Source organism: Equus przewalskii, chromosome 17 (genome assembly GCF_037783145.1).
Source record: "Equus przewalskii isolate Varuska chromosome 17, EquPr2, whole genome shotgun sequence".
NCBI lineage: Eukaryota > Metazoa > Chordata > Mammalia > Perissodactyla > Equidae > Equus > Equus przewalskii.
The window spans coordinates 4,547,862-4,570,007 of NC_091847.1; the positions used below are offsets into that span (position 1 = coordinate 4,547,862).

At 41.6% G+C, this 22,146-nt stretch overlaps 1 protein-coding gene across 1 annotated transcript; it reads right to left on the reverse strand.

Moving 5' to 3' along the window:
• Positions 1-1,091: 1,091 nt before the first annotated feature.
• On the reverse strand, positions 1,092-4,907 carry LOC139076689 (spermatogenesis-associated protein 31E1-like). Its single transcript, XM_070580889.1, has 4 exons — positions 4,639-4,907; positions 3,815-3,875; positions 3,300-3,360; positions 1,092-3,027 (listed from the first exon to the last, which is right to left on the reverse strand). Exons 1-4 carry the CDS (start codon positions 4,822-4,824, stop codon positions 2,418-2,420), a joined length of 918 nt encoding a protein of 305 aa, XP_070436990.1. The 5' UTR covers positions 4,825-4,907; the 3' UTR covers positions 1,092-2,417.
• Positions 4,908-22,146: the final 17,239 nt, after the last annotated feature.

The window sequence follows — 22,146 nt, forward strand, 5'->3', positions numbered from 1 at the left end:
TGATCCCATATCTTGGTGTCAGAACTTTGCAATAAAATGACAATGGGACTGTGATGGAAAATTCAGATCTGAGGACAAGAACAAAGGAATAAATTCTTAAAAAATGTTTCTCTATGAGAATGATTCAAAGAGTTATATTTTAACAAATAGTTACCTTGTTTGGAAGATGTTTTTTTTTCTGGTCCAAACCTGGCTTTCCTTGTCTCAATGTCCTGACTCCTCCGCTTTGTTCTCAGTGTGCTCATCACTGAAGGGGGAGACAGGGAGGGAGAAAGAGGGGCAGGAGAGAGAGGGAGGGAGGGAGAAGGGGAGGAGGAGAGAGAGAGAGAAAGAGGGAAAAAGAAAGAAAAAAGAAACAAAGAAAGAGAGAGAAAGAGAAAAGGAGAAATAAAGAAAAAGAAACGAGATCTCGACTTGGGAACCCTTAGTATCAACAAAATAGAGGCAAAGAGAATACGATAATCTTGAATTCTGGTGTTTTGTGCTTTGTTTTTTCCAGAGAAAAGGAGATGACTATTAGAAGAAATGCTTCCTAAATATGTAGCAAACATTAGACAATGGTGAGCAACAAAAAAGTGATACTAGCTTTAATTCTAATAACATTATATTAATAGTTGTACGAAGACTAGTTGATCACCATTCATCCAGCACATAATTGTTGACAGACATTGTGCCTCTTGCTATGCATGTTTTAATGAATCCTTCTAACAACCCTGAGATGTAGGTGTTTAACTCCATTCCAAAATAAGGAAATTGGGGCTCAGGAATGTAAGACAGCTTAGCCTGTGCAGCCCCACATGTTCAAGGGCCAGAGAATGCAGGAAAGGACAGGCGGGGCCCATCCTGGGCTGGCGTCTTAGAGGTTTTGCTCATCTGGAAATAGCCCAAAGCTTCCATTTGTTTTTGTAAGGACAGTGTGATGGGGACTTCAGGTGCAATGGGGGAGCTGGGGTGAGGGCAGGTGAGCCACGCTTCAGTCAGCCTCCCCCCATGGCCCTGTCCCTTCTGGAAGCCAGAGCAGACTCTCAGGAAGAGCGGAGCCTGACCCCCGTTTTTACCACTAGCAGGGCACAGACAGAAGCCACAACCTCTAAGGAGAAAAAAAGTGTATTTGGGGGAAAATTGGGGTAGGAAGACACCATTAGCACAGAGGGTGGGATAAGGAGAAAAACCAGGTTTTCGGTTCCTCCACTTCCCTGTTTGGGGAGATAAGCGTTCCTATGAGGAAAGGTGTGTCAGGCACAGTCTACTCATCCCAGGAGACACTTATCTGAGGACAGCATGGCGGGTAATGGATTGGCTGAGGCAGCTGCCACCCTCAGCCCAGGCTGGCAGGGTTTGGTGGGGACCGCGGCTGCCTGGATGGCAAGGTCCAGTTGCCGTGCATGTTCTGATCCATTCCCTCGTAGTCAGACAGTTGTGGTCCCTGGAGTTAGGTTGGGGACTGTCCTCTGTCATTGTGCTTCTCTGGTCTGGGGAGGAGGGAGCGTCGTGGTAACAGGTATGTCCAGCTTCCCAGGCCTGAAATGGTTTTGATGATGCTTCGACTGGGAGGCCAGAAGTTCTCGGCAAGCCTCAGTTTCTCTCCCAGGACGCAGATGAAGGATGTCACTGTCGATGGCGCCTGAACAGCCCTGCCATCTGACGCCGAGCTGTGTGTGACCCGTGCCTGGTTCTGGGTGGTGGCTGACGCGGGCTTGCCTTTGCAAGGGGATCCTCTGGTGCTTCCTCCTTGTTGGGCCTCAGGCAGGGCAGGAGGCGTCTCAACATTTTTCTGAAAGGGCTCTTGTGAGAAACCTCTTCCTTTTCAGGCATGGGCTGGAGGGCTTTGGTCCCGAGGGTGTCTCCTATTCCCCCGGCCTGGCTCCAAGACTGGGACCCTGACTCCCCCTCCAGTGTTGCCACCCCACGGCAGGGCTCTGGTGAGGCCCCACCCCTCGTCTCCTCCCGAGGCTCATTCCTGGCCACTGGGGACCCTGAACTCAGCTCTCGACGGCCTTGCTTGGCCCCCACGAAGGTGCCACTATGCCCTTTTCTCTCTGAGAGGCCGAATGGGAAGGTTGGAGAAGGCGGCCGGCCCTCCTGTCCCAAGAGAGAGGCTTCCGAGGGCCCACTGCCATCGCCAGGTAGGGTCCCTCCCAGGGCCTTCTGATCTTCCTCACACACAGGTGAGGGAGCGGGGAGGGGATGGGCCAGGCTGGGAACTGAGGCTTTTGTTGTCAAAGTTAAGACTTTGTCACCTGGAGGAGGCTCAAGAGGTTTTTCCAGGAAGTGTGCAAAGTCAGCTTTCGAGGGAGCCCCAGAATCACAGGTGGCTGCGGGGGTAAGAGGGGACCATGGAAGGGCCGAGGCTTGAGCCTCACATGCTTTCAGATCTGCAGGCCCCAAGGACAGGAGGGGTAGGCCCCAGCGGAAATTCAGCCCAGACATGATAGTGTGTGCTTCGAGATTCTGAGGAGTGCCTGGATCATCTTGTTCTTTTTCCCAGACCTCCGTTTGTATGCTTTCCGTGATTTCCGTCTCGAGCAGCTTCTGGACATCAGGGTTGGCAACTGAGGGGCTATCAGTCTCTCCCTCCCTATTTGTGGGGCCTCCCCAGAATGAGGCCACTGGTCGGTGGCAGGACAGGGGCCCTTGCTGGGACTCGAAGTGTGATGACCTGGGAAGAACAAGACCTTGATCACGTTCCACCGGGAGAGGAACTCAATGCGACAGCTCATGCGGCCGTGGCCTGAGTTGGGAAACGGCCAACAGGAGTGAGCTGGAGCCGAGCTCGTGGCAACAGGGCCGAGTGGAGTTCTGGTCAAGGCCGATGGAGGTTCTGCTGGCAGAGTGGAGGCCAAAGGTAGAGTGCGCTGGGTCAGAAGAGCCAGGGAAAGTGCTGGAGTCGTGGTGAGAGGAGCACCTTCCACAGGCTTCCCGCACGGCTGGCGGACTCTAGCAGATGCTGTCTTGCACACCTCCCCAGGGGAGTCTTGAGATGACAAGTGATGGAAGCATCCCTTACAAGACAGCCTCCCCGGGGAGCTGTGGGAAACAAGATGCATAAGCTGTAGCCAGGAGCAGAGGGCCCTGGGACAGCAGGGCAGGCCAGGTCGGGGTGGCCCCCTGAGACCCATGGCCCTCCCTGGCCCTCCCTTCACTTCACCGAATTCTCCTGCTGTCCCTCACCCCAGGCCTCTTGCCACCCCCTGCCCCATGGCTCCCCTCTCAGCTCAGCCCCAAGCTGCCTGTAGCCCTGGGGCACATCAGAGACTCTGCGAGAAAGAAGCCCAGGAGAGAAGGGCAAGATTCCTTACCTTTGCAAAAGGGACATCAGGCCCCCCACTTCTGCCAGGTCCTTCCGGCCAGCTCTGTAAGCTAGAAATTAGGGCACTAGGTCACAGTGATGAAGGCAGGGGCCTAGGGCTCTTACAGGAGGCTGCATGCAATGTGCCTTTAGGGGAGACCGTTTGAGGTCAGACTCTGGAGCCCAGGCACCAGTGCCCAAGGCCACGGGATCCCTGACGGGGATGGCAAGGCTGCTGCTGGGTTGAGGTTTGCCATTGACCAAGTGCTTCAACCTCCACCGCAGCCCACATGCCCCTGCTGGGCAGCACCCTGTTCCAGGTGCCTGCTGGCCTGGGCCTTAGTTCCCAGCACAGAATCTGGCAAGGACTCAGGTCTTCATCTCCTTCCTGGGAGCCTCCCCAAGGGCTCTGTTTCCTGAGGGACAGGCTCTGTCCCCGGCATCCTCGAGCCCACGGAGCTGGGCACTCAGGGACAGGAGGTGGAGGCCAGCTCTGGGGCACAGGGCTGAAAGGCAGGAGCTTACCTTTCCAAGCTCCCCTTTTCTTCCTGCTCTTGCTGCTCCTCCCTCTCGGCTCCACTTGACGCTGAAATGAGAGAAAAAACAAGAAGCTGTGGGGGCTGAGACCCAAGGCTCCCTCTCCTCTCTCTGGACCAGCTGCAGACACACAGCGTCTGTGAGCAAGATGACTGTCTCCACTGAACTCCTGGGGCCCTGGGGTGTTTCTTCCCTTTTACTTACTTTTGAAGTGGATAATTGAACACAAAATGGACATTTGCTGTCTTCCTTCTTTGAGGATCATAAGAAGGTCCCCGTGTGGGACCAGCATGCATCTTCTGTCACTGTTCCTCTGCTCGAGAAACGTGCACATTCTCTGATGTACAGACTCTTGTGAGCTTCCTCAGGGAGGACTTTGCTTCCTGAGGCTACAGCCCCACTCCAGGTCCTGCCCAGAGGCTCTCGGGGGCTCAGCTGTGCCCTCAGATCAACCACGACAGGGCAAAGGCCCGCCTGAGACACCTGCCCCGGGAAGGTGGCTGGGGAACCAGTGCTCAGGGCCTGTCTTCCCACAGATCCCACTCAGCATGCCGTCCATGGCCACTGGTCACTGGCCTGGGGACTTTCCCTGGAGCCCTCTGCCACAGCGGGACTCCTGCTCGGAGATCTTCGGATCGAAATCCTCATGCCCACTCTCACCCCTGCCCACCCAACCTGGCTTGTCTCTAGAAGGCTGATGTTCTATTCTTTCCCATCCCTGGAGTCCCTCTAGTTGATTCAGAGAAGTGGAAATCACAGTAAAAAAGAAGAGAGACTCATCTTCTGGTGGGTCTCGGTCCAGGATTTCTTACCTTCCTGACGTTTCTCCTTTTGTAAGTTAGTTGTGAGGGCAAATTCCTTTTGGGGGGGGGGAAGAAGAGGAGGAAGAGCCCCAGTCCATACAGGATGCGGAGGATGGTCCCAATCACCCAGGAAGCGGGACTGGAGCTCAAGCAGGTAGCAACAGTGCTTTTTAGATACAAGATAGGAGTTTCCATCTCTCACATACAGTCCTACTCTCAGGCAACTGAGCATTGGGAGTGACTTGGAGATTAGAACCCCACGCCCTCATCATGGAACTGTGGCCGTGTCACAGGGGCTCCTGAGGGCGGGGACGGGAGAGGAGGGCAGCCGATTGGACCACAGCCTCTCTGCCACCAACTGGCCTACAACTGCCTCCCTCCACCCTCCTGGGCCTTCTAGGCCTTAGCTAGTTTTCTATCTCTTTCACCTGGAAGCCAGATGTCACCCGGTTCCTTGCGTCTCCTGGATTCTTGGTTTGAACCCACCTATCTCATGGCCTTTGAAAGTCTGAAGTTCTCTCAGGAATTTGATCTAGTTCCCAGGGATGCACACCCTCGTTCTCCTCTGTCCTCAACTCTGATTGTTGTTTTCCCCTCACTTATTGACTTTGTGTGTGTGTGAGGACACTGCAGTGCTGCTCTCTTAGCTGATCTCAGTTATACAATGCAGCGTTCTCGACTCTAGGCACCACATCAGACGTGAGACCTCAGAGCTTCTTGATCTCAGAGCTGAAAGTTTGTCCCCTTTTACCTGCCTCTCCCTCTTCCTCCCGCTCCACAGCCACTGGCCACCACTTTTCTACTCTCTGTTGCTGTGAATTGACCTTTCTTTTGTTGTTTTTCGAGTTCACGTGTAAGTGACCCCAGGCAGTATCTGTCTTTCTCTGGCTTGTTTCATTGAGCATAACGCCCGCCAGGTTCATCCATGTTGTGCAAATCTCAACTCCATTTGTCCACATAACAAGCTTTTGGTTTCGTCGACCTGGAAGTCCCACTTTATTCTATACTTATTTGGTTTTGAATATGAACGTTGTTATTGTTTCCATCAACCTTTGCCATCTTCACTCAGAACGACTCACCCAAAATTTGAAACCACTCATTTATTATTTAACATAAGCATAATAAAACTTTAAGTAATTAAACCTCCCAATAATGTGTTTTATGCTAGTAGCATTTCTACTTCTGAAGTGAGAAAGCCTTCACCGAGACTTATGGGACATGCTGGACACACACACACAGACACACACACACGCCCACACATACGCAGGCATGGACACATTTGCACAGACCAATTCAGTACTTTCAAACCAGAGAATTAAGCATATTCTCATTTTCTTTAAGCTTTTATGTTGTCTTCACCCTATTTCTTCTTATTCTGCCTAAAATAGACAGTCTTCGGTTTCCAGAGTTTAGACGGCTGTGTGGTCCAGCCCGAAGCTGGGCACGGCTCAGGTGAGCTCAAGTGCTGCTCTTCAGAGCGGCCGTTGGGGCTGGGTCCACGGCCCGGGTTGGAGTCCAGTCTCAAGTAGGCCTTTCTGGTTTCCCTGGTTTGCCCTCCACGTGTTCTCTTTCTCAGAGTTGGCCTTGCCTTCCCCCTCCTGCCTGCTCCGGGCCCCTGGAGCCTCAAGTCTTGCCTGAACCTGTAGAAAGAGGGCCCTTTGAGGCCTAGAGGAATTCCCTGGTGACATCATCGGACATCCCTTTTTCAGTGAAAACTGGGGGTTCACTTAGGGATTGTACTTTTTGATCAACATGTTAATTTTTCTGACCTGTTGGACAGGTAGTGCTTAGATACTCGATTTTATAGTTATTACACAACTATACATACACACACCTACGGAGAGATACTCTTTTACTTGATAATAAGCTAAGCTTACTTATACCAAAAGAATTAAGGTATACGTTGTTCTTACTAGCTTAATTTGATGAATATGTTCCCGATTTATGAATATGTGCGATCACGGAAGAATTTGCTTCAGAGTAAGTCTCTTAGCAGCCACCAAAATGATCTTTAATGTCTTTCTCAACAGATAAAACAACATTATTCTTCTTCAGTCCAACAAAGACCTTTTTCTGGAGCTGGGACTCCTAATTGGGACCCTTGGCTAGGGTATGACTGTGACCAGAGTCCCACATTCAGGCTCTCGCACACAAGAGTTCTGGACCCAGGGCCGCCTCACAGCCAGCTGCCCAGGTCAGGGACCGACTTGACTCAGGCCTCACACGTGTTCCCTGAATTGGCCTGCCTCCCAGCTCAGAGAAAGGATGAGGAGGGCATGTGTTTTAAAATGTAAATCAATCAGAAAACTCTTCCAGAAAATCTAATCCAGCTGGAACTGTTTGTAGAGTAGAGATGAGCCCGTGGTATTAAATAAAGACTGCCCAGCCCAAATTTAGGGTCATTGCATTATTTCCCTGACATACATGATGATTCCTCTCTCTGTTCATAACAGAAGACATAAGCACAGGAAGCGTCTGTGGCTCCGATATTAAGATGAGTTTCAGAAAGTTTCCCTTTTCTCTTCTACTGAATATTCCTTATTTCAGTAGGACCTGGAGAAGCGATAGGAAGGCCAGGAATACACTGACACTTTCGTGCTCTGTTCGGATTCAGGGGATTCTGTTATCATTTAAGCTAGTGATTCTGCGCTAATATTCAAATGAGAAACTGAAGTTGTCTGTTCATTCACACATAATTTGAGTCCACAGCAACCATCAGTTTCAGGTTTTTACCATGAGGGAGCTAAAATTCTGTTACAGTGACTCGTTAGACCACCCACAGAGAAGTGTTGACACCTAGATATATAGCTCACGGTTATTTCTCCAGCCTGACGATGTAACAATAAAAATCCTTATTCCCTAGAGGAGACTCCTGGCTGCTAAGTCACATGGTTTGAGTCTCTGAGCTTCCAGGTCACTGTGGTCACCCAGGGGGCTTCGAGCATATCTGATTATAGATAGCTCCGTAGCTGGGAGAGACCACCGGCCTGTGTTCTGCTGTACTGACAGCCCTCCTGTAGTCTCAGATACTGAGGTTGTTGGATACTGATTATGGGATTCAGATATCGCCTTTTAGGAGGCCCGCTTGCACCTGGGACTACAGACCCTACCACTGGATACAAAGGACCCACACATATTTGCTTTCTGGCTGTGGAATTACCCCAGGACCCGCCTTCCTCTGCCTCTTGCAGCTTTTTGCTTATCAGCAACCTCCATCTTAGTCAATCTCCTTTGTACCTAGTCTCTCTTCCCTTTTGTCTTCTCCTTCTGTTTAGGGATGTGTGACTTTCTTGAAACACTGCTTCTCAGAATTAGTGTTCCCTTGGCCCTAACGCTGAGGTCTGTCCACAGTGGCGCCGCAGTCCCCATCAGGCCTGGCCCTGGAGTGTGGCTCCATAGCACCCTTCTCTCCACATGGCTGGCGAGTGAGCAGGGCAGCCATTCTTCCCTGCATTCCTCTTCAGAGTTTGCCACATAGGATTGATTGTGGGAGAACACACTTCTGAGCAGGAAGTCTGGGTCATAACTTGGTTGTTGTCACATCTTTCTCTAATCCCAGCCCAGTGCTATCTCTTTCTTTTCAATTATGCTCTCCAAAAGCATTCACTATGGGCTGGATTCCTTAGGTCTCATCTCCTATTTTGCCTCTTCTGGGAAGCCTTCCAGCTCACCCCAACTTCCAGCATCCTCTTCTTCTCAGAATCTGTATAGCTGGGATTCTCTGTTGTCCTCATTTAACACTGCATAGGAGGAGACACCATGCAAAACTGTTTACACATACGGGCACTATTCCTTTCAATGTCCCTCTAAGGAATTCCCTCCAAGTGTTGTTCTACAGACGAAGAAAACTAACGTTTCAAGAAAGTAAGTAATTTGCCTAAGGCTCACAGGTCCTAATGGTGAGCGGAATAGGAAGGAGGACTTCAAACATCTAACCCTCTAACCTGAGTTCACATCTATACACACACACACACACACACACGAATACATATACTGAGACTTTGAGAGGTTGCAGGATCCTAAGGGGCTAAATAAGGTTGTATATGGCTCTCTTTCTCTACACACACACACACACACATACATACTCAACACATATGGTTATATCACCTTATTTAGCTCTTTGCAGTTCTGCAACCTCTCAAAGTATCACTTTTAACATCTGCAAATTGGGGTTAGAAAGCTCATGGTATTTTATTTCATTTAAACCCTTCTACTTTATACATGACAGGGATCATTAAAGAGTTTTTTAAATAAAAACTTGGTTCCTCCCCACAAGCCAATGGCTTTATCTGTGGTAACCTCAATCTTTTGCGGTACTGGAGAGGAAAACTGGCTTTTTCAGATTCATTGAGAAACAGTGAATACAAAACCATATATACCGTGAATTATTGGTGAAATGTACCTGATTTTGATGCTATGACCTGAATTTAGAAATAGTTTACTAGCTGAGAGGTAATATGACTTCACTGTAGAAATTATAGAATGTATAATGCTAAATACAACTGGGTGACAGGTACACTAAAAAAAATACAAGATCATTGATGTCTAAGGTAAGTTAATACTTCATAAAAAATATGTATATACACACAGGAACATACACATACATGCATACACATGTGGAGGAGTTCCCCTCTAGGGATGCTTAGAGAAGCAAACAAACAAACAGAAATATAAAGAGGGGCTATACTGCTGCAAACAAAACTCCTACCTTCTGCTTTATTCCTTTCTTCTCTGACAAGAAGAATACCCTTTGGACTGAAAAGGGTAAAGTGAGCATTTGTGAGAATGAAGTGAATAAACTCACGGTGGATAAAAAGATTGTAAGACTACACATATTTGCTTTACATGAGTTCAAACCCTCTGAGCCATCTAAATTACACACCAGAGTCTCAAGAGAAGCTCTAAATGGGAAAACTGTCATTGATCTTTCACACGCATGTAAGGACAAAAGAGCTTCTAAAAGACTGGAGAGACGGGCAAATTCTATCAATATTTAAAAAGAAGAATAAGGTTTATTCCACAAACCACTTACCAGAAGGCTTCCATTGTGACCTGCCAAAAACATGAAAATCCCTTTAGACTAAACGTTTCACGGTCTAAGATGTGAGTCTTTTGCTATGGTAAGATTGCTCTCTCCCTCCCGCCCTCCTCCTCTTTCATCCTTTCTTCCTTCTTTCTTTCTAAAGAAAATTTCCTTTTAGAACAGTCTTTGCAAAAAGAGTACAGAAAAATAGTATCAAAAAATCACAAAGATAGTACAGAGTCCCCATATACTTTTCAACTAGTTTCCCCTATTGGTAACATCTTACAATCGTATGGCACATAGATTACAACTAACAAAACAATATTGGTGTATTATTATTAACTAAAGTCCATACTATATTCAAATTTTCTTAGTTTTTACCTAATGTGTCTTTTCTGTTCCAGGATCTCATAAAGGTATCACATCACAATTAGTTGTCATGGATCCTTAGGCTGGGGCACCTTCTCAGACTTTCTTTGTTTTTGGTGACTGGCAGTTTTGAGGAGTTATAATAAGATTGGTTGTTTTGTAGAATGTCTCCCAAATGCGATTTGTCTGATTAGACTGGGATTGTGAGTTTCTGGAAGGAAGATCACAGGGGTAAAGTATCATTTTTGTGACATTACATTGAGTCCATGCTATTATATGACTTGTCAGTGTTGATTTTAATCTTGATCACCTGGCTGAGGCAGTGTTTCTCAGATTCCTCCATTGTAAAGTCACTCTTTCCCCCTGGCACACTGCACCGCTTAGAAGGAAGTCACTATGAGCAGTCCACAGTCAGAGTGGGGAGTTATGCCTCTCATCCTTGAAGGCAGAGTATTTACATAAATTATCTGGAATTTTCTGCAAGGGAGATTTGTCTTTCCTCCTCTGCTTTCTTTTTATCCAACCATTTATTTATATCAGCATGGACCCTTAGATATTTATTTTATATTTGGAGCTACAATCCAGTAATATTTTATTATTTTGTTCCTCAAATTGTTCCAGATTGGCCATTGAGAGCTCTTTCCGTTGGTTCCTGTGTCCCTTTGATATATCCCCTCTTTGATGAGCGGCATATATGTGTGTGTGTGTTTTCTTTGTGTGTTTTGAGTATTTCCTTACTTTCTGGCACTTCAAGATGCTACAGGCTCTTCTTGCATATTTCTTGCCCCAGTCCTAGGGTGGCCACTTCTCCAAGGCTCCCTTCTCCAAGAGAACCAAGTGGTTCATTTTACTGGAGAACCAAGATCTGGGATCTCTTGAAACTGCGGTGTCAATTTTCCAGGTCCTTTCAGCTGAAAAAGCAAGGAAATACATACATGCATACTAACCATATCCTGTATGTAACCAATTGTACCTATATATATATTAAGCTAAACATAAGTTTATATAGTCTCCAACTATAATCTATTACCACGTGGGTCATTCTAGCTTTACTATCTTTCTTATCTGTAACCTCCCACTCCAACAGTGAGAAACCTGGCTCCTCTCATCTACCATTTATTTAATTATTCAATTTCAGCACATTTATATAGTGGTATCAGAATGATTAATCCATACTTTCATGGTAAATAACTTTATCAGATACAGTATGGTGTTTTTGTAGTTTCTTTTGCTTTTAGACTTATGGACTCCACTCATTTCAAAAATTACTTATATTAGTGTCTTTCATCCCAGTCCCTTCAGTATGCTTATTTTGTACGTTAGTAATATAGTTAGATTCTTTTGTCATATTCATGTCATTTTTCCTGGAATCGCCGATGTCCTAAATGATTTTTTAAATTTTATATACGTTAAAGTTCACAATTTTTTCTATAAAGTCCTATTGGTCTTGAGAAATGTAATATGTCCTTTATCCACCATGACACTACCATATAGAATAACTTCAAGGCCCTAAAATTCCCCTGTGCTTCATCTATTCAACCCTTCGTCTCTACCTCCAAGCCCCTGGCAACTACTGAGCGTTCCACCCTGTCTAGCTCTCTATCATTCTGCCCTTCCTAAAAAGTCACACAATTAAGGTCATAGGAATCATACAGTATGTAGTTTTTTCAGGTTGCCTTCCTCTTCTTAGCTATATCAATTTAAGATCCATTTATGTATTTCTGTTAGTTCATAGTTCATCTCTGGTTATTGCTAAATAACAGTCCATTGCACAGATATGCCACAGTTTGTTTATCCACATATCTATTGAAAGCTATCTTGCTTGCTTCCAGTTTTTGCTGTTAATGAATAAAAGTGTTAGAAACATTTGTGTTAAAGATTTTTGTATAGACAGAACCTTACAAATTAATTGGGTAAAGACCTAGGAGCATGGTTGCTAGATCGTATGGTAAGAAGATGTTTAGCTTTGTAAGAAACTCACAAGCTGCATTCCCAAGTGGCTGTATCACTTTGCATTCCCATGAGGAATAAATGAGAGTTCTTGTTACTTTGCACCCTCACCAGTGTTTGGATGGTCAACTTTTGCATTTTAGCTATTCTGGTAGGTGAGTGGTGGTCTAGCGGTTGAGATTTGGTGTTCTCACTGCCACGGCTCAGGTTTGTTTCCCAGTCAGGGAACCAGATCACTCGTCTCGGTTGTCAGGCGGTGGTGGCTGCATGTTGCTGTGATGCTGAAAGCTATGCCATGGTATTTCAAATACCAGCCGGGTCACCCATGGTGGACAGGGTTCACCAGAGCTTGCAGACTGAGACAAACTAGGAAGAAGGACCAGGCCGCCAACTTCCAGAAAAATTGGTCGTGGAAACTCTATAAATAGCAGCAGAGTGTTGATATAACACCAGGAGTTAAAAGGATGGCACAGAAGCCGGGACAGGGTTCACCTTGCTGTATATAGGATGGCGAGGAATCGGAATTGATTCGACGACACTAATAAAACAGGTGAGTAGTGGTACTTCATTGTTTTAATTTTCAGTTTCCTAATAACAAATGATATTGAGCATGTTTTCAAAGACTTTTGACTCTGTCTATCTTCTAGGTTGAGGTGCCCATTGAGGTATTTGGCCATTTTTTAAATTGGATTATTTGCTTTCTTATTTTGTTGAGTTCTAAGAGTTATTTGTAGACTTTGGGTACAAGTCTTTTATCAGACATGTGTTTTGCAAACATTTTCTCCTAGTCTGTGGCTTGTCTTTTCCAGAGCAGACATTTTTAATTTTAATAGTTTCTTATCTATCAATTTTTTTCTTGCATGCATCTTGATTTTGGTGTTTCGTTAAAAAACTCATCACCAAACTCAAATTTACATAGATTTTCTCCTATGTTTCCTTCTATTTTTTTTTTTTTTTGGTTTCACATGTTGCATTTAGGCTTATTATCTATTATCCATTTTTAGTTAACTTTTATGAAAGTTTTAATGTCTCTGTCTATATTCATTTTTTTTAATCGGATGTGCAATTGTTCCAGGACCATTTGCTGCAAAGACTGTCCACTGAATTGCTTTTACTTATTTGTCAAATATCAGTTGACAATATTTTTGTGGGCCTGTTCCTGGGCTCTCTGTTCTCTCCCATTGATCTACGTGTCTATAGTTTCACTAATACCATGCTGTCTTGATTATTACAACTTTATACTAAGTCTTGAATTTGGGTAGTGTACGTCCTATGACTTGATCCTTCTTCAGCAATGTATTGACTACTCTTAATTCTTTGCCTTTCCTTATAAATGTTAGAATTATTTTCTCAATATCTACAAAATGACTTGCTGGGATTTCGATTAAGATTGCATTGAATCTATAGATCAATTTAGGAAGAATTACCATTTTAATGATATTGAGTCTTCTGATTCATGAACATAGAATCTCTCTCCATTTCTTTGGATAGTCTTTGAGTTCTCTCATCAAAGTTTTGTAGTTTGCTATCTATAGATCTTGTACAATTTTTTTATATTTATACCTAAATATTTCACTATTTTAGTGCTATTGTAAATGGCATTTTTAAAAATTTTAAATTCCAGTTGTTCATCACTGGAGTATAGGCAAGCAATCACATTTGCATATTTACCTTGTATCCTGTGACCTTGTTATACTTATTATTCTGGGAATTTTTGTTTTTGATTTGGGGGATTTTTTTTATATAGACAATCATGCAATTTAAGAGTAGAGACTGTTGTACTTCTTCCTTCCCAATCTGTCTAACCTCTACTTTCTTTCCGTATCTTATTGCCCTGTCAAAAATTCTATCACAATTTTGAATAGGAAGGGTGAGAGATGATATCCATGGCTTTGTTTCCAATCTTAGAGGGAAGGCTTTTTATTTTCTCACCATTAAATATGGTCTTTTCTGTAGACTTTTTGTAGATTTCTTTATCAAGTTGTGGAAGTTCACCGCTATTCCTATTTTGCTGAGAAATTTTATCTTGAGTGGGTGTTGGATTTTGTCAAAGGATTTTTCTAAATCTATTGATATAATCATACGATTTTTCTTCTTTAATCTCATGATGGGAAGGATTACATTAATTGATTTTTGAAAGTTGAACCAGCTTTGCATACTTGGGATAAATCCCTCTTGATCATGGTACATAATTCTTTTTGTGCACTGTTGGACTCAACTTGCTACTATTTTGTTGTGGATTTTTGCATCAGTGTTTATGAGAGATACTGCTCTGTAGTTTTCCTTTATTCCAATGCCTTTATCTCGTTTTGGTGTGATGGTAATGATGGCCTCATAGTATGAGTTAAGTGTTCCCTCTGATTCTATATTCTGGAAGAGATTGTAACGAATTGGTATCATTTGTTTCTGAAATATTTGATAGAATTCACCAGGGAAACCACTGGGCATTGTGCTTTCTTTTTAGAAGATTATTAATTATTGATTAAATTCCTTTAATAGGTATAAGACTATTCAGATGACCTATTTCTCTTTTTGTGAGTTTGGTGGTTTGTGTAATTCAATTGATTTGTCCATTTCATCAAAGTTATCAAATTTGTAGAATAGAATTGTTTATAGTTTACCTTTCATCCTTGTGTTGACTGTAGGATAAGTAGTGCTGTCCACTCTTTTATTTCTGATATTTGTAATTTGTATTTCTCTATTTTTTTCTTGGTTAGCTTGTCTAGAGAGTTATCAATTTTATTTATCTTTTCAAAGAATGAGTTTTTTGTTTCATTGAGATTTTATATTGTTTTTCTGGTTTTCAACTTTGTTGATTTCTGCTCTAATTTTTTTGGTTGGTTTTGATTGATTTAGGCTTAACTCACTCCTTTTCTTCCAGCTTCCTAAAGTAGAAGCTTAGATTTCTGATATTATATCTTTCTATATTTTTTGTAACAACTTTATTGAGATACAATCACATGCCATACAATCTACTTTGTGTAAAAATTCAATAGTTTTTAGCATATTTACTACACCACAATAAATTTTGGAACATTTTCATCACCCGGAAAAGAAACTCCGTGCTCTCTAGCGCTCTTCCACCAAGCTCCCCATGTTCTCCAACCCTAAGAAACCACTAACATTCTTTCTGTCTCTATATATTTGCCTATTTTGGACTTTTTATATAAAAGTGGTCATATAATATGTGGTATTTCTTGACTGACTTCTTTTGCTGAGCATAATCTTTTCAAGGTTTATACATGTTGTAGATGTGTCAATATTAAATTACTTTTATGGCCAAACCATTTTCCGTTTTATGGATATAAAACATTTTTTTTGTCCATTCATCAATTGGTGGATATTTGAGTTGTTTCAACCTTTGGGTGTTGTGACTTAATGCTTCTATGAGCATTTATGTTGAAGTTTTTATGTGGATGTATATTTTCCTTTTTCTTGGGTATATACCTCGGTGTTGAGTTGCTGGGTTAAATGGTATTCATGTTTCACTTTTGAGAAGCTGGTAGACTATTTTGCAAAGTGGCTGTACAATTTTACATTACCACCAGTAGTGTTTGCATGTTCTCTCTAAATCCGTTTCTCTACATTCTTGCCAATACTTGTTATTATCTGACTTTTTGATCCTAGCCATCCTAGTGGGCGTGCAGTGGTACCTCATTGTGATTCTGATTTGCATTTCCCTAATGACTAATGATGTAAACAATCTTTCATGTGTTATTAGCCATTTTTCTATCTTCCTTGGAGAAATCTCTATTTGCCTTTGTTAATTGGGATATTTGTCTTTTATCACTCAGTTGTAAAAGTACTTTATATATTCTAGATACAAGTACTGAATCAGATATATGATTTACACATATTTTCTCCCATTTTTTGGGTTTTCACTTTCTTAATAGTGTCCTTTGAAACACAAAATTTTTAATTTTGATGAAGTGCAATTTATTTATTTTTCTTTCATTTATTGTGATTTGGTATCATATCTAAGAAACTATTGTCTAATACAAGGTCATGAAGGTTAATGCCTATGTTTTCCTCTAAGAGTCTTATAGATTGACTTTGTTTTTGTATATGGTGTCAGGTAGGGATTCAAATTCATTCATTTGCATGTGGATAGCCATTTATCCCAGCAATATTTGTGAAAAGATTATTTTTCCTTATTGAATTGTTTTGGAATGCTTACTGAAAATCAGTTGGCTGTAATGTGAGGATTTATTTATGGAGTCACTTTCAATTGTGTTTTATTCACCTATATGTCTATTCTTATGTCAGTACCACACAGTCTTGATTAATGTTGCTTTACAGTAAGTTTTGAAAGTGGGAAGTGTGAGTCGTCCTACTTTGTTCTTCTTTTTCAAGATTGTTTTGCCTATTCTGGTCCTTTGAATTTCCACAGAATTTGAAGATTAATGTGTCAATTTCTCCAAAGAAGCCAGATGGGATTCCAATTGGAATTGTGCTGAATTTCTACATCAATTTGAGGAGTATTGCCATCTTAACAATACATAGTCATCAGGTACATGAACATGGGCTATCTTCCCATTTATTTAGATCTTCTTTAATTTCCTTTAGCAACAGTCTGTAGTTGTCAGAGTATAAGTTTTGCACTTATTTTGTTGAATTGAGTTCTAAGCATTTTCTATGCTGTTGTAAATGGACTTATTTTCTAAATTTTGATTTTCAGATTACTCTTTGTTAGTATATATAGATATAAGTGATTTTTGTACGTTAATCATATATCCTACAACCCTTCTGAGCTCTTTACAAAAGCTTTTTCATGGACTCCTTAAGATTTTTACATACAATATTGTGTCATCTACAAATAGAGATAATTTTCCCTCTTTCTTTCCAAGCTGGATGCCTTTAATTAATTTTTTTTATCTGATTGCCCTGACTAGAACCTTTACTACAATGTTGAATAGAAGTGATGAGAGTATACCTTTTCTTGTTTTTATTCTTAGATTAAAAGCACCCAGTCATGTACTATCAAGTATGATGTTAGCTGTGGGGTTTTCTGTAGCTTCCTTTCGTCAGCCTGTGGAAGTTCCCTTCTATACTTAGTTTGTTGAGGTTTTTCATCAAATGCTTTTTCTGTGTCTATTGAGATGATCATGTGATTTGGGGATTTTCTTAGATTTTTGGTTTTTATTATAATGCTATGGTGTATAATACACCATATGTTACATGGTGTGTAACAATAATTGATATTTTGATATTAAGCCAACGCTACTTTCCTGGATAAATTCCACTTGAGATTATTCTAATTTGCTAGATTATGTTTGCTAGTATGTTGTTTAGGATTTTTACAACTAGGTGATATTCATCTGTAATTTTCTTTTATTATAATTCCTTTGGTTGGTTTTGTATCAGCCTAATATTGGGCTCAGGAAATGAGTTGAGTATTGTGCACTCCTCTTCTACTTTTGAAAGATTCAGCTGTGCATCTTATTGGGATTCCCTTTCATGTGATGATTTGTTTTTCATTTGATGTTTTCAAGATTTTCTCCTTGCTTTCAGCTTTCACCATTTGTACTATGATGTGCACATGGATCTTCTTGTGTTTGTCCTAACAACAGCCCTTTAATCTTCTTAAATATATAGATTAAAGTTTTTTTTTTTTTTAAATTTGGGAAATTCTCAGCCATCATTTCTTTTTTCTGTTTTGAGGAAGATTAGCCCTGAGCTAACATCTGCTACCAATCCTCCTCTTTTTGCTGAGGAAGACTGACCCTGTGCTAACATCCATGCCCATCTTCCCCTACTTTATATGTGGGACGCCTGCCACAGCATGGCTTTCCAAGCAGTGCATAGGTCCACACCTGGGATTGGAACCGGCAAACCCCAAGCCACCAAAGTGCAACGTGTGAACTTAACCACTGTGCCACTGGGCTGGCCCCTCAGCCATCATTTCTTTGAATATTTTTTCTGCTCCTTTCTCTCTCTCCTCTCTTGCTGGTTCTCCCATCATGCGTACGTTGGTGCATTTAATTGTGTCTGATGTTTTTCTGAGGCTTTGTTAATTTTTATTCATTCTTTTCCTTCTCTTTTTTCAGATTGCATAATCTTCATTGGTCTATCTTCAAGTTCTTTCATTCTTTCTCCTACCAGTTCAAATCTACTTTGAGGTTCTCTAGTGAATTTTTAATTTCAATTATTGTACTTTTTGGTTAGTTTTTGGTTACTTTTTCCATGTGGTTCTTTTTTATAATAACAATCTTTCCATATGCATTCCCTCTTGGATGAGTTGTTTTTATACCTGTCTTTACTTATTTGAGCACATTTTGCTTTAGTTATTTAAGCACATTTGTAATGGTTGCCTTGAGGTCACTGTCTGTTAAATGTGACGTCTGCTCACTCTCACAGACAGCTTCTGTTGCCTGGCTCCCTACCCCCCATACATAGATCATATTTTTCCATTTCTTTACCTGCCTCATAATTTTTTGTTGAAAATAAACCATTTAGATAGTATCTTATAGCAGCTCTGTGTACTGGTTCCCCTAACCCCAAGGCTTTATTATTATTTGTTTTTTTTAATTTGTTTAGTGACTTAGTGGGTTATTTACTGAAGTCAATTTACTCATAATGATGTTACTCCTTAGGGAGGTGCAGCTTTAGGATGACAGTGGTTTTTGAAGGACTTTCTCTGACTGAATTTAACTGTTAAGTGCCACTAATTAATGGCTGGTGGCTCTTGTATTTTCAGTGTCTTAGGCCATATGTTATTCCTCAGACTGATCCAATTAAATTTGAGCTCCTTTACAGGCAGAGTGTTTTGGAGTCAGTGTTTGAGATTTTTTGTGACTGCAGGAGTGCTCTTCTTAGTCATCTCTTCCCCTTGTCCTCTCTGGTACACTGACTGGCTTATAGTTTAGCTTACATCTCTAATGAATACACCAGTCTCCTCTTTAATTGCTTTACATCAGAGCCTCTATTGTTTTGAGACCTTCCTTAGGCTTTAAATACCATATACTCTTGCAAATGACGATAGTTCCTTTGGAAGATCATTGGAGTTCTGTTTTACAGCTTGCCTCTTTCCCTCAGAAAAATCCCTGAGCCCCGGTTCTGAAGCAGGGGTAGGGGCAGGGGCATGCTTCTCTGTGAATGAAAGCTTTGCTTCAGAAGCTAGTTGCTAAATGGAGGAGTTGGCAGCTGTAGCCTCTGGTCATCTTTGCTGGCCTCTTCTAGTGTGGAATTTCCACTTTATGAACAAGCTGGAGTGAGAGTGACCATGTCCTCAGCATGTGCAGTGTTCTGCACCCAACGTAGAGCCTCCATTTTATAAGTGGGGCTTGGGAGGAAGAAGTGAACCCCAACCTCTCAGCCCCACTCATCCAGAGCATAGCCTCTGTATCAGGTAGCTAGGGGGCAGAATGAGAAATGCTGATGACCTGTCCCTCCACCTGACTGAGAGCTGGAAGAAAATGAGCCCTTTATTTTTGGATTACTCTTTTAGAATGGAACTTTTCTCATTCTGAGTTGGGAGAGGGGGAGCGGGGGCGTGGATCATGGTAAACATGTCAGATTCTCTTTTTTCTTATTGAGTTTTAAAAGGTTTTTTAAATGAATACTTTTTTCATTTGCAGTATGTTTTTAGGGCCATTTTGAGAGAATTTAAATGGTTGGTTTTTTTGGTATAATAGTCGACAGTTTCGTTGGGGATCTTATCTTGCCATGCTAGAAGTGGAACCTGCGGCATCTCCCTTCTTTTCTAGTCTAAGCACTTAGTGTTATAATTTCTAACACTGCTTTAGCTGCATCCACAAATGTTGATGTTGCTTTTTCATTTAATTCAAAATATTTTTTCTTTGTATATGTCTTTTTTAAGTCATGTATTATTTAGCAGTGTGCTGTTTAATCTCTTTATGTAGATCTAAGTTTCTTACCTGTGTCTTTTTCTAGCGTTCTAAAGAACTTCTTTTTCTTGCAAGAGCAATGGGCTGGTGATGAATTCCCTCATTTTGCTTGTCTGAGAAAATCTGCATCTCTCCTTCATTTTGATGTATACCTTCCCTGGATATAAAGTTCCAGGATGATGGTTTTATTTCTTCCAATTCTTTAAATATTTCACTCTGCTCTAGTCATGGTTGCATGAATTCTGATAAGAAGTTCACCTCAATTCCTATTCTTGTTTCTCTGTAGGTAAGAAGTTCATTTCTTTTTCCCTCTAGCTTCTTTCAAGATTTTCTCTTTGTCTTTGGTTTTCTATATTTTGAATATGGTTTGCCTAAGTGTAGTTTTGTTTTGTTTTGCTTTTTGATAATTATCCTGCTTGTTGTTTTCTGAGTTTGCTAGATCTATCATTTAGTGTCTGTTACTAATTTTGGAAAGTTCTCAGTCATTGTTACTTTAAATATTTCTTCTGCTCAGTTCTCTCTTCTTTCTCCTTCTCATGTTACAATTTTGTTTACATTATACCTTTTGAAATTAGCCCCAAGTGTTCGAATGTTTTGTCCTTTTTAAATAATTCTATGTTTTTATTTTCTCTTCAGTTTGGGAAGTTTTCATCAATTTATTTTCAAGCTCACTGATTTTTTTTCCTTAGTGGTGAGACTGTTAGAGCCTTTCTTCATTTTTTTTTTTTTTACAGCATTTTTGATTTGTAGAATTTCCTTTTGATTACTCTTAAAGTTTCTATTTCTCTGCTTACATTGACCATATTCTTGATTTCTGTTATTTTTTCCATTAGAGCCCTTAACATATTAATCAAAGTTATTCTAAACTCCTTGCCTTAGATTCCATCATCTGTGTCACATCTCAGTCAGATTCTGCTGCTTATTTTGTCATTTTGAGTTTTGTTTTTTCTTACATTTGGCATTACTTTGATTTTTTTGTTGAAAGTAATGCCTGTTTTATCAGATAACAGACACTGGAAAATAGAAGCCTTTAGTGAGAGGATTTATGTTAATTAGGCTAGAAGTTGTGCTGTGTTTAATATTTGTTGTAGCTATAGTTATCAGAGGCTTCTGATTTCCCTAGGGTTCTTTCGTGTCTCCTCTTTTGACTTCGGGCTTCCCTAAGTACTTCCCCTCAGAGACAGCCCGCCTCCTGCAGCTCTCATTCACTGTTGTTATGCTGAATCCTTGTTGATGAAGGAGTAAGGTGTGGGCAGGGGAAATTATGGTGTAAGGCCTAAAATTAATATTTCGTAATACCTTACACTTCAAACGGGGTGGACCTCAAGTGGCCTAACCACAAGCTCCCCTCCTCATTGTGCCCCTGTGGATGAGGTTCCCTAGCCAGATAACCTTCTTTACCACAAGGGTGAGGCAGAGTGTTTGCTTTTCCAAGGGGGCTTCAGTTCCCGCCAGCCCACAGAATTATTCAAACAAGCCAATCACATCTTCCTGTGGGAACCAGGGTCACCGCATCTGGATTTCAGGGTGGCAGTTTTTACTGAAATCTTAGTGCTCTGATGGGTCCAAGAAGAGTCACTGATTTTCAGTTTGTTCAGCTTTTTTTATTGTAAGAATGTGACTGATGACATCTAAGCTCCTTATGTGTCAGTACTGAAATCAGAAGGGCTGCATGTTTTTCCTTTTTTAACTTTCTGACTCATGTACCATTTAATTACTCAAATGTAAATGTGCATGTTATCAGTGTTATTTAAACAAGAGCAGATCTGTAATCTGTCTGCATTTCTCTGGGACCCCAGTTTTCTTCTTCTCTTTGAGCAAGTTGTGGAGCCTTAATTTCAGTTATCACTATTTTCATGAATAATTCAGCCTCTGCTGATACAGAAATGGCAACTAATTCAAGAGATTCATTTGGCTTCTTACACATTCTCTGAGAAACGTATTTTTATAGCAGTAGCATGAGGTGAGCCGCCTGTTTGTTTTAGATAAACAGAATCCTAACTTGCAAACTCTCTTATTGGCTCTATTACCAATTCTTCAAAAGACAATTTTCCTTCCCTGCTGGTCTTTCTAGGAAAACACGCATGGAGGGTTTTGTTGTTGTTTTGTTTTTTAATGTTCTCAACAGAGCTGTGCAGTGACTTGAAATATTCTAAACCTCTTCATTATTAAATTCCTCTTTTTGATGTTCAAATATTTTAAAAAGTGCATAAAACATAAATATTCTACTCAATGAATCAACAGAAAGCTACACCCTTTTTAATCATAACCTAGGTTAAAAAATAAAATTAAATCATCACTCAAAAGTCCCCTTTATATCTCAAATTC

Bases quoted from the DNA above. Each gene is read 5' to 3' on its own strand.
- LOC139076689 (XM_070580889.1), bottom strand. From the start codon at position 4,824: ATGGAAACTCCTATCTTGTATCTAAAAAGCACTGTTGCTACCTGCTTG. The intron at 3,876-4,638 runs GTAAGAAATCCT...CTCTCATTTCAG, and splicing joins AAAGGAGAAACGTCAGGAAG to CGTCAAGTGGAGCCGAGAGG. The intron at 3,028-3,299 runs GTAAGGAATCTT...TGTTTCCCACAG, and splicing joins CTGATGTCCCTTTTGCAAAG to CTCCCCGGGGAGGCTGTCTT.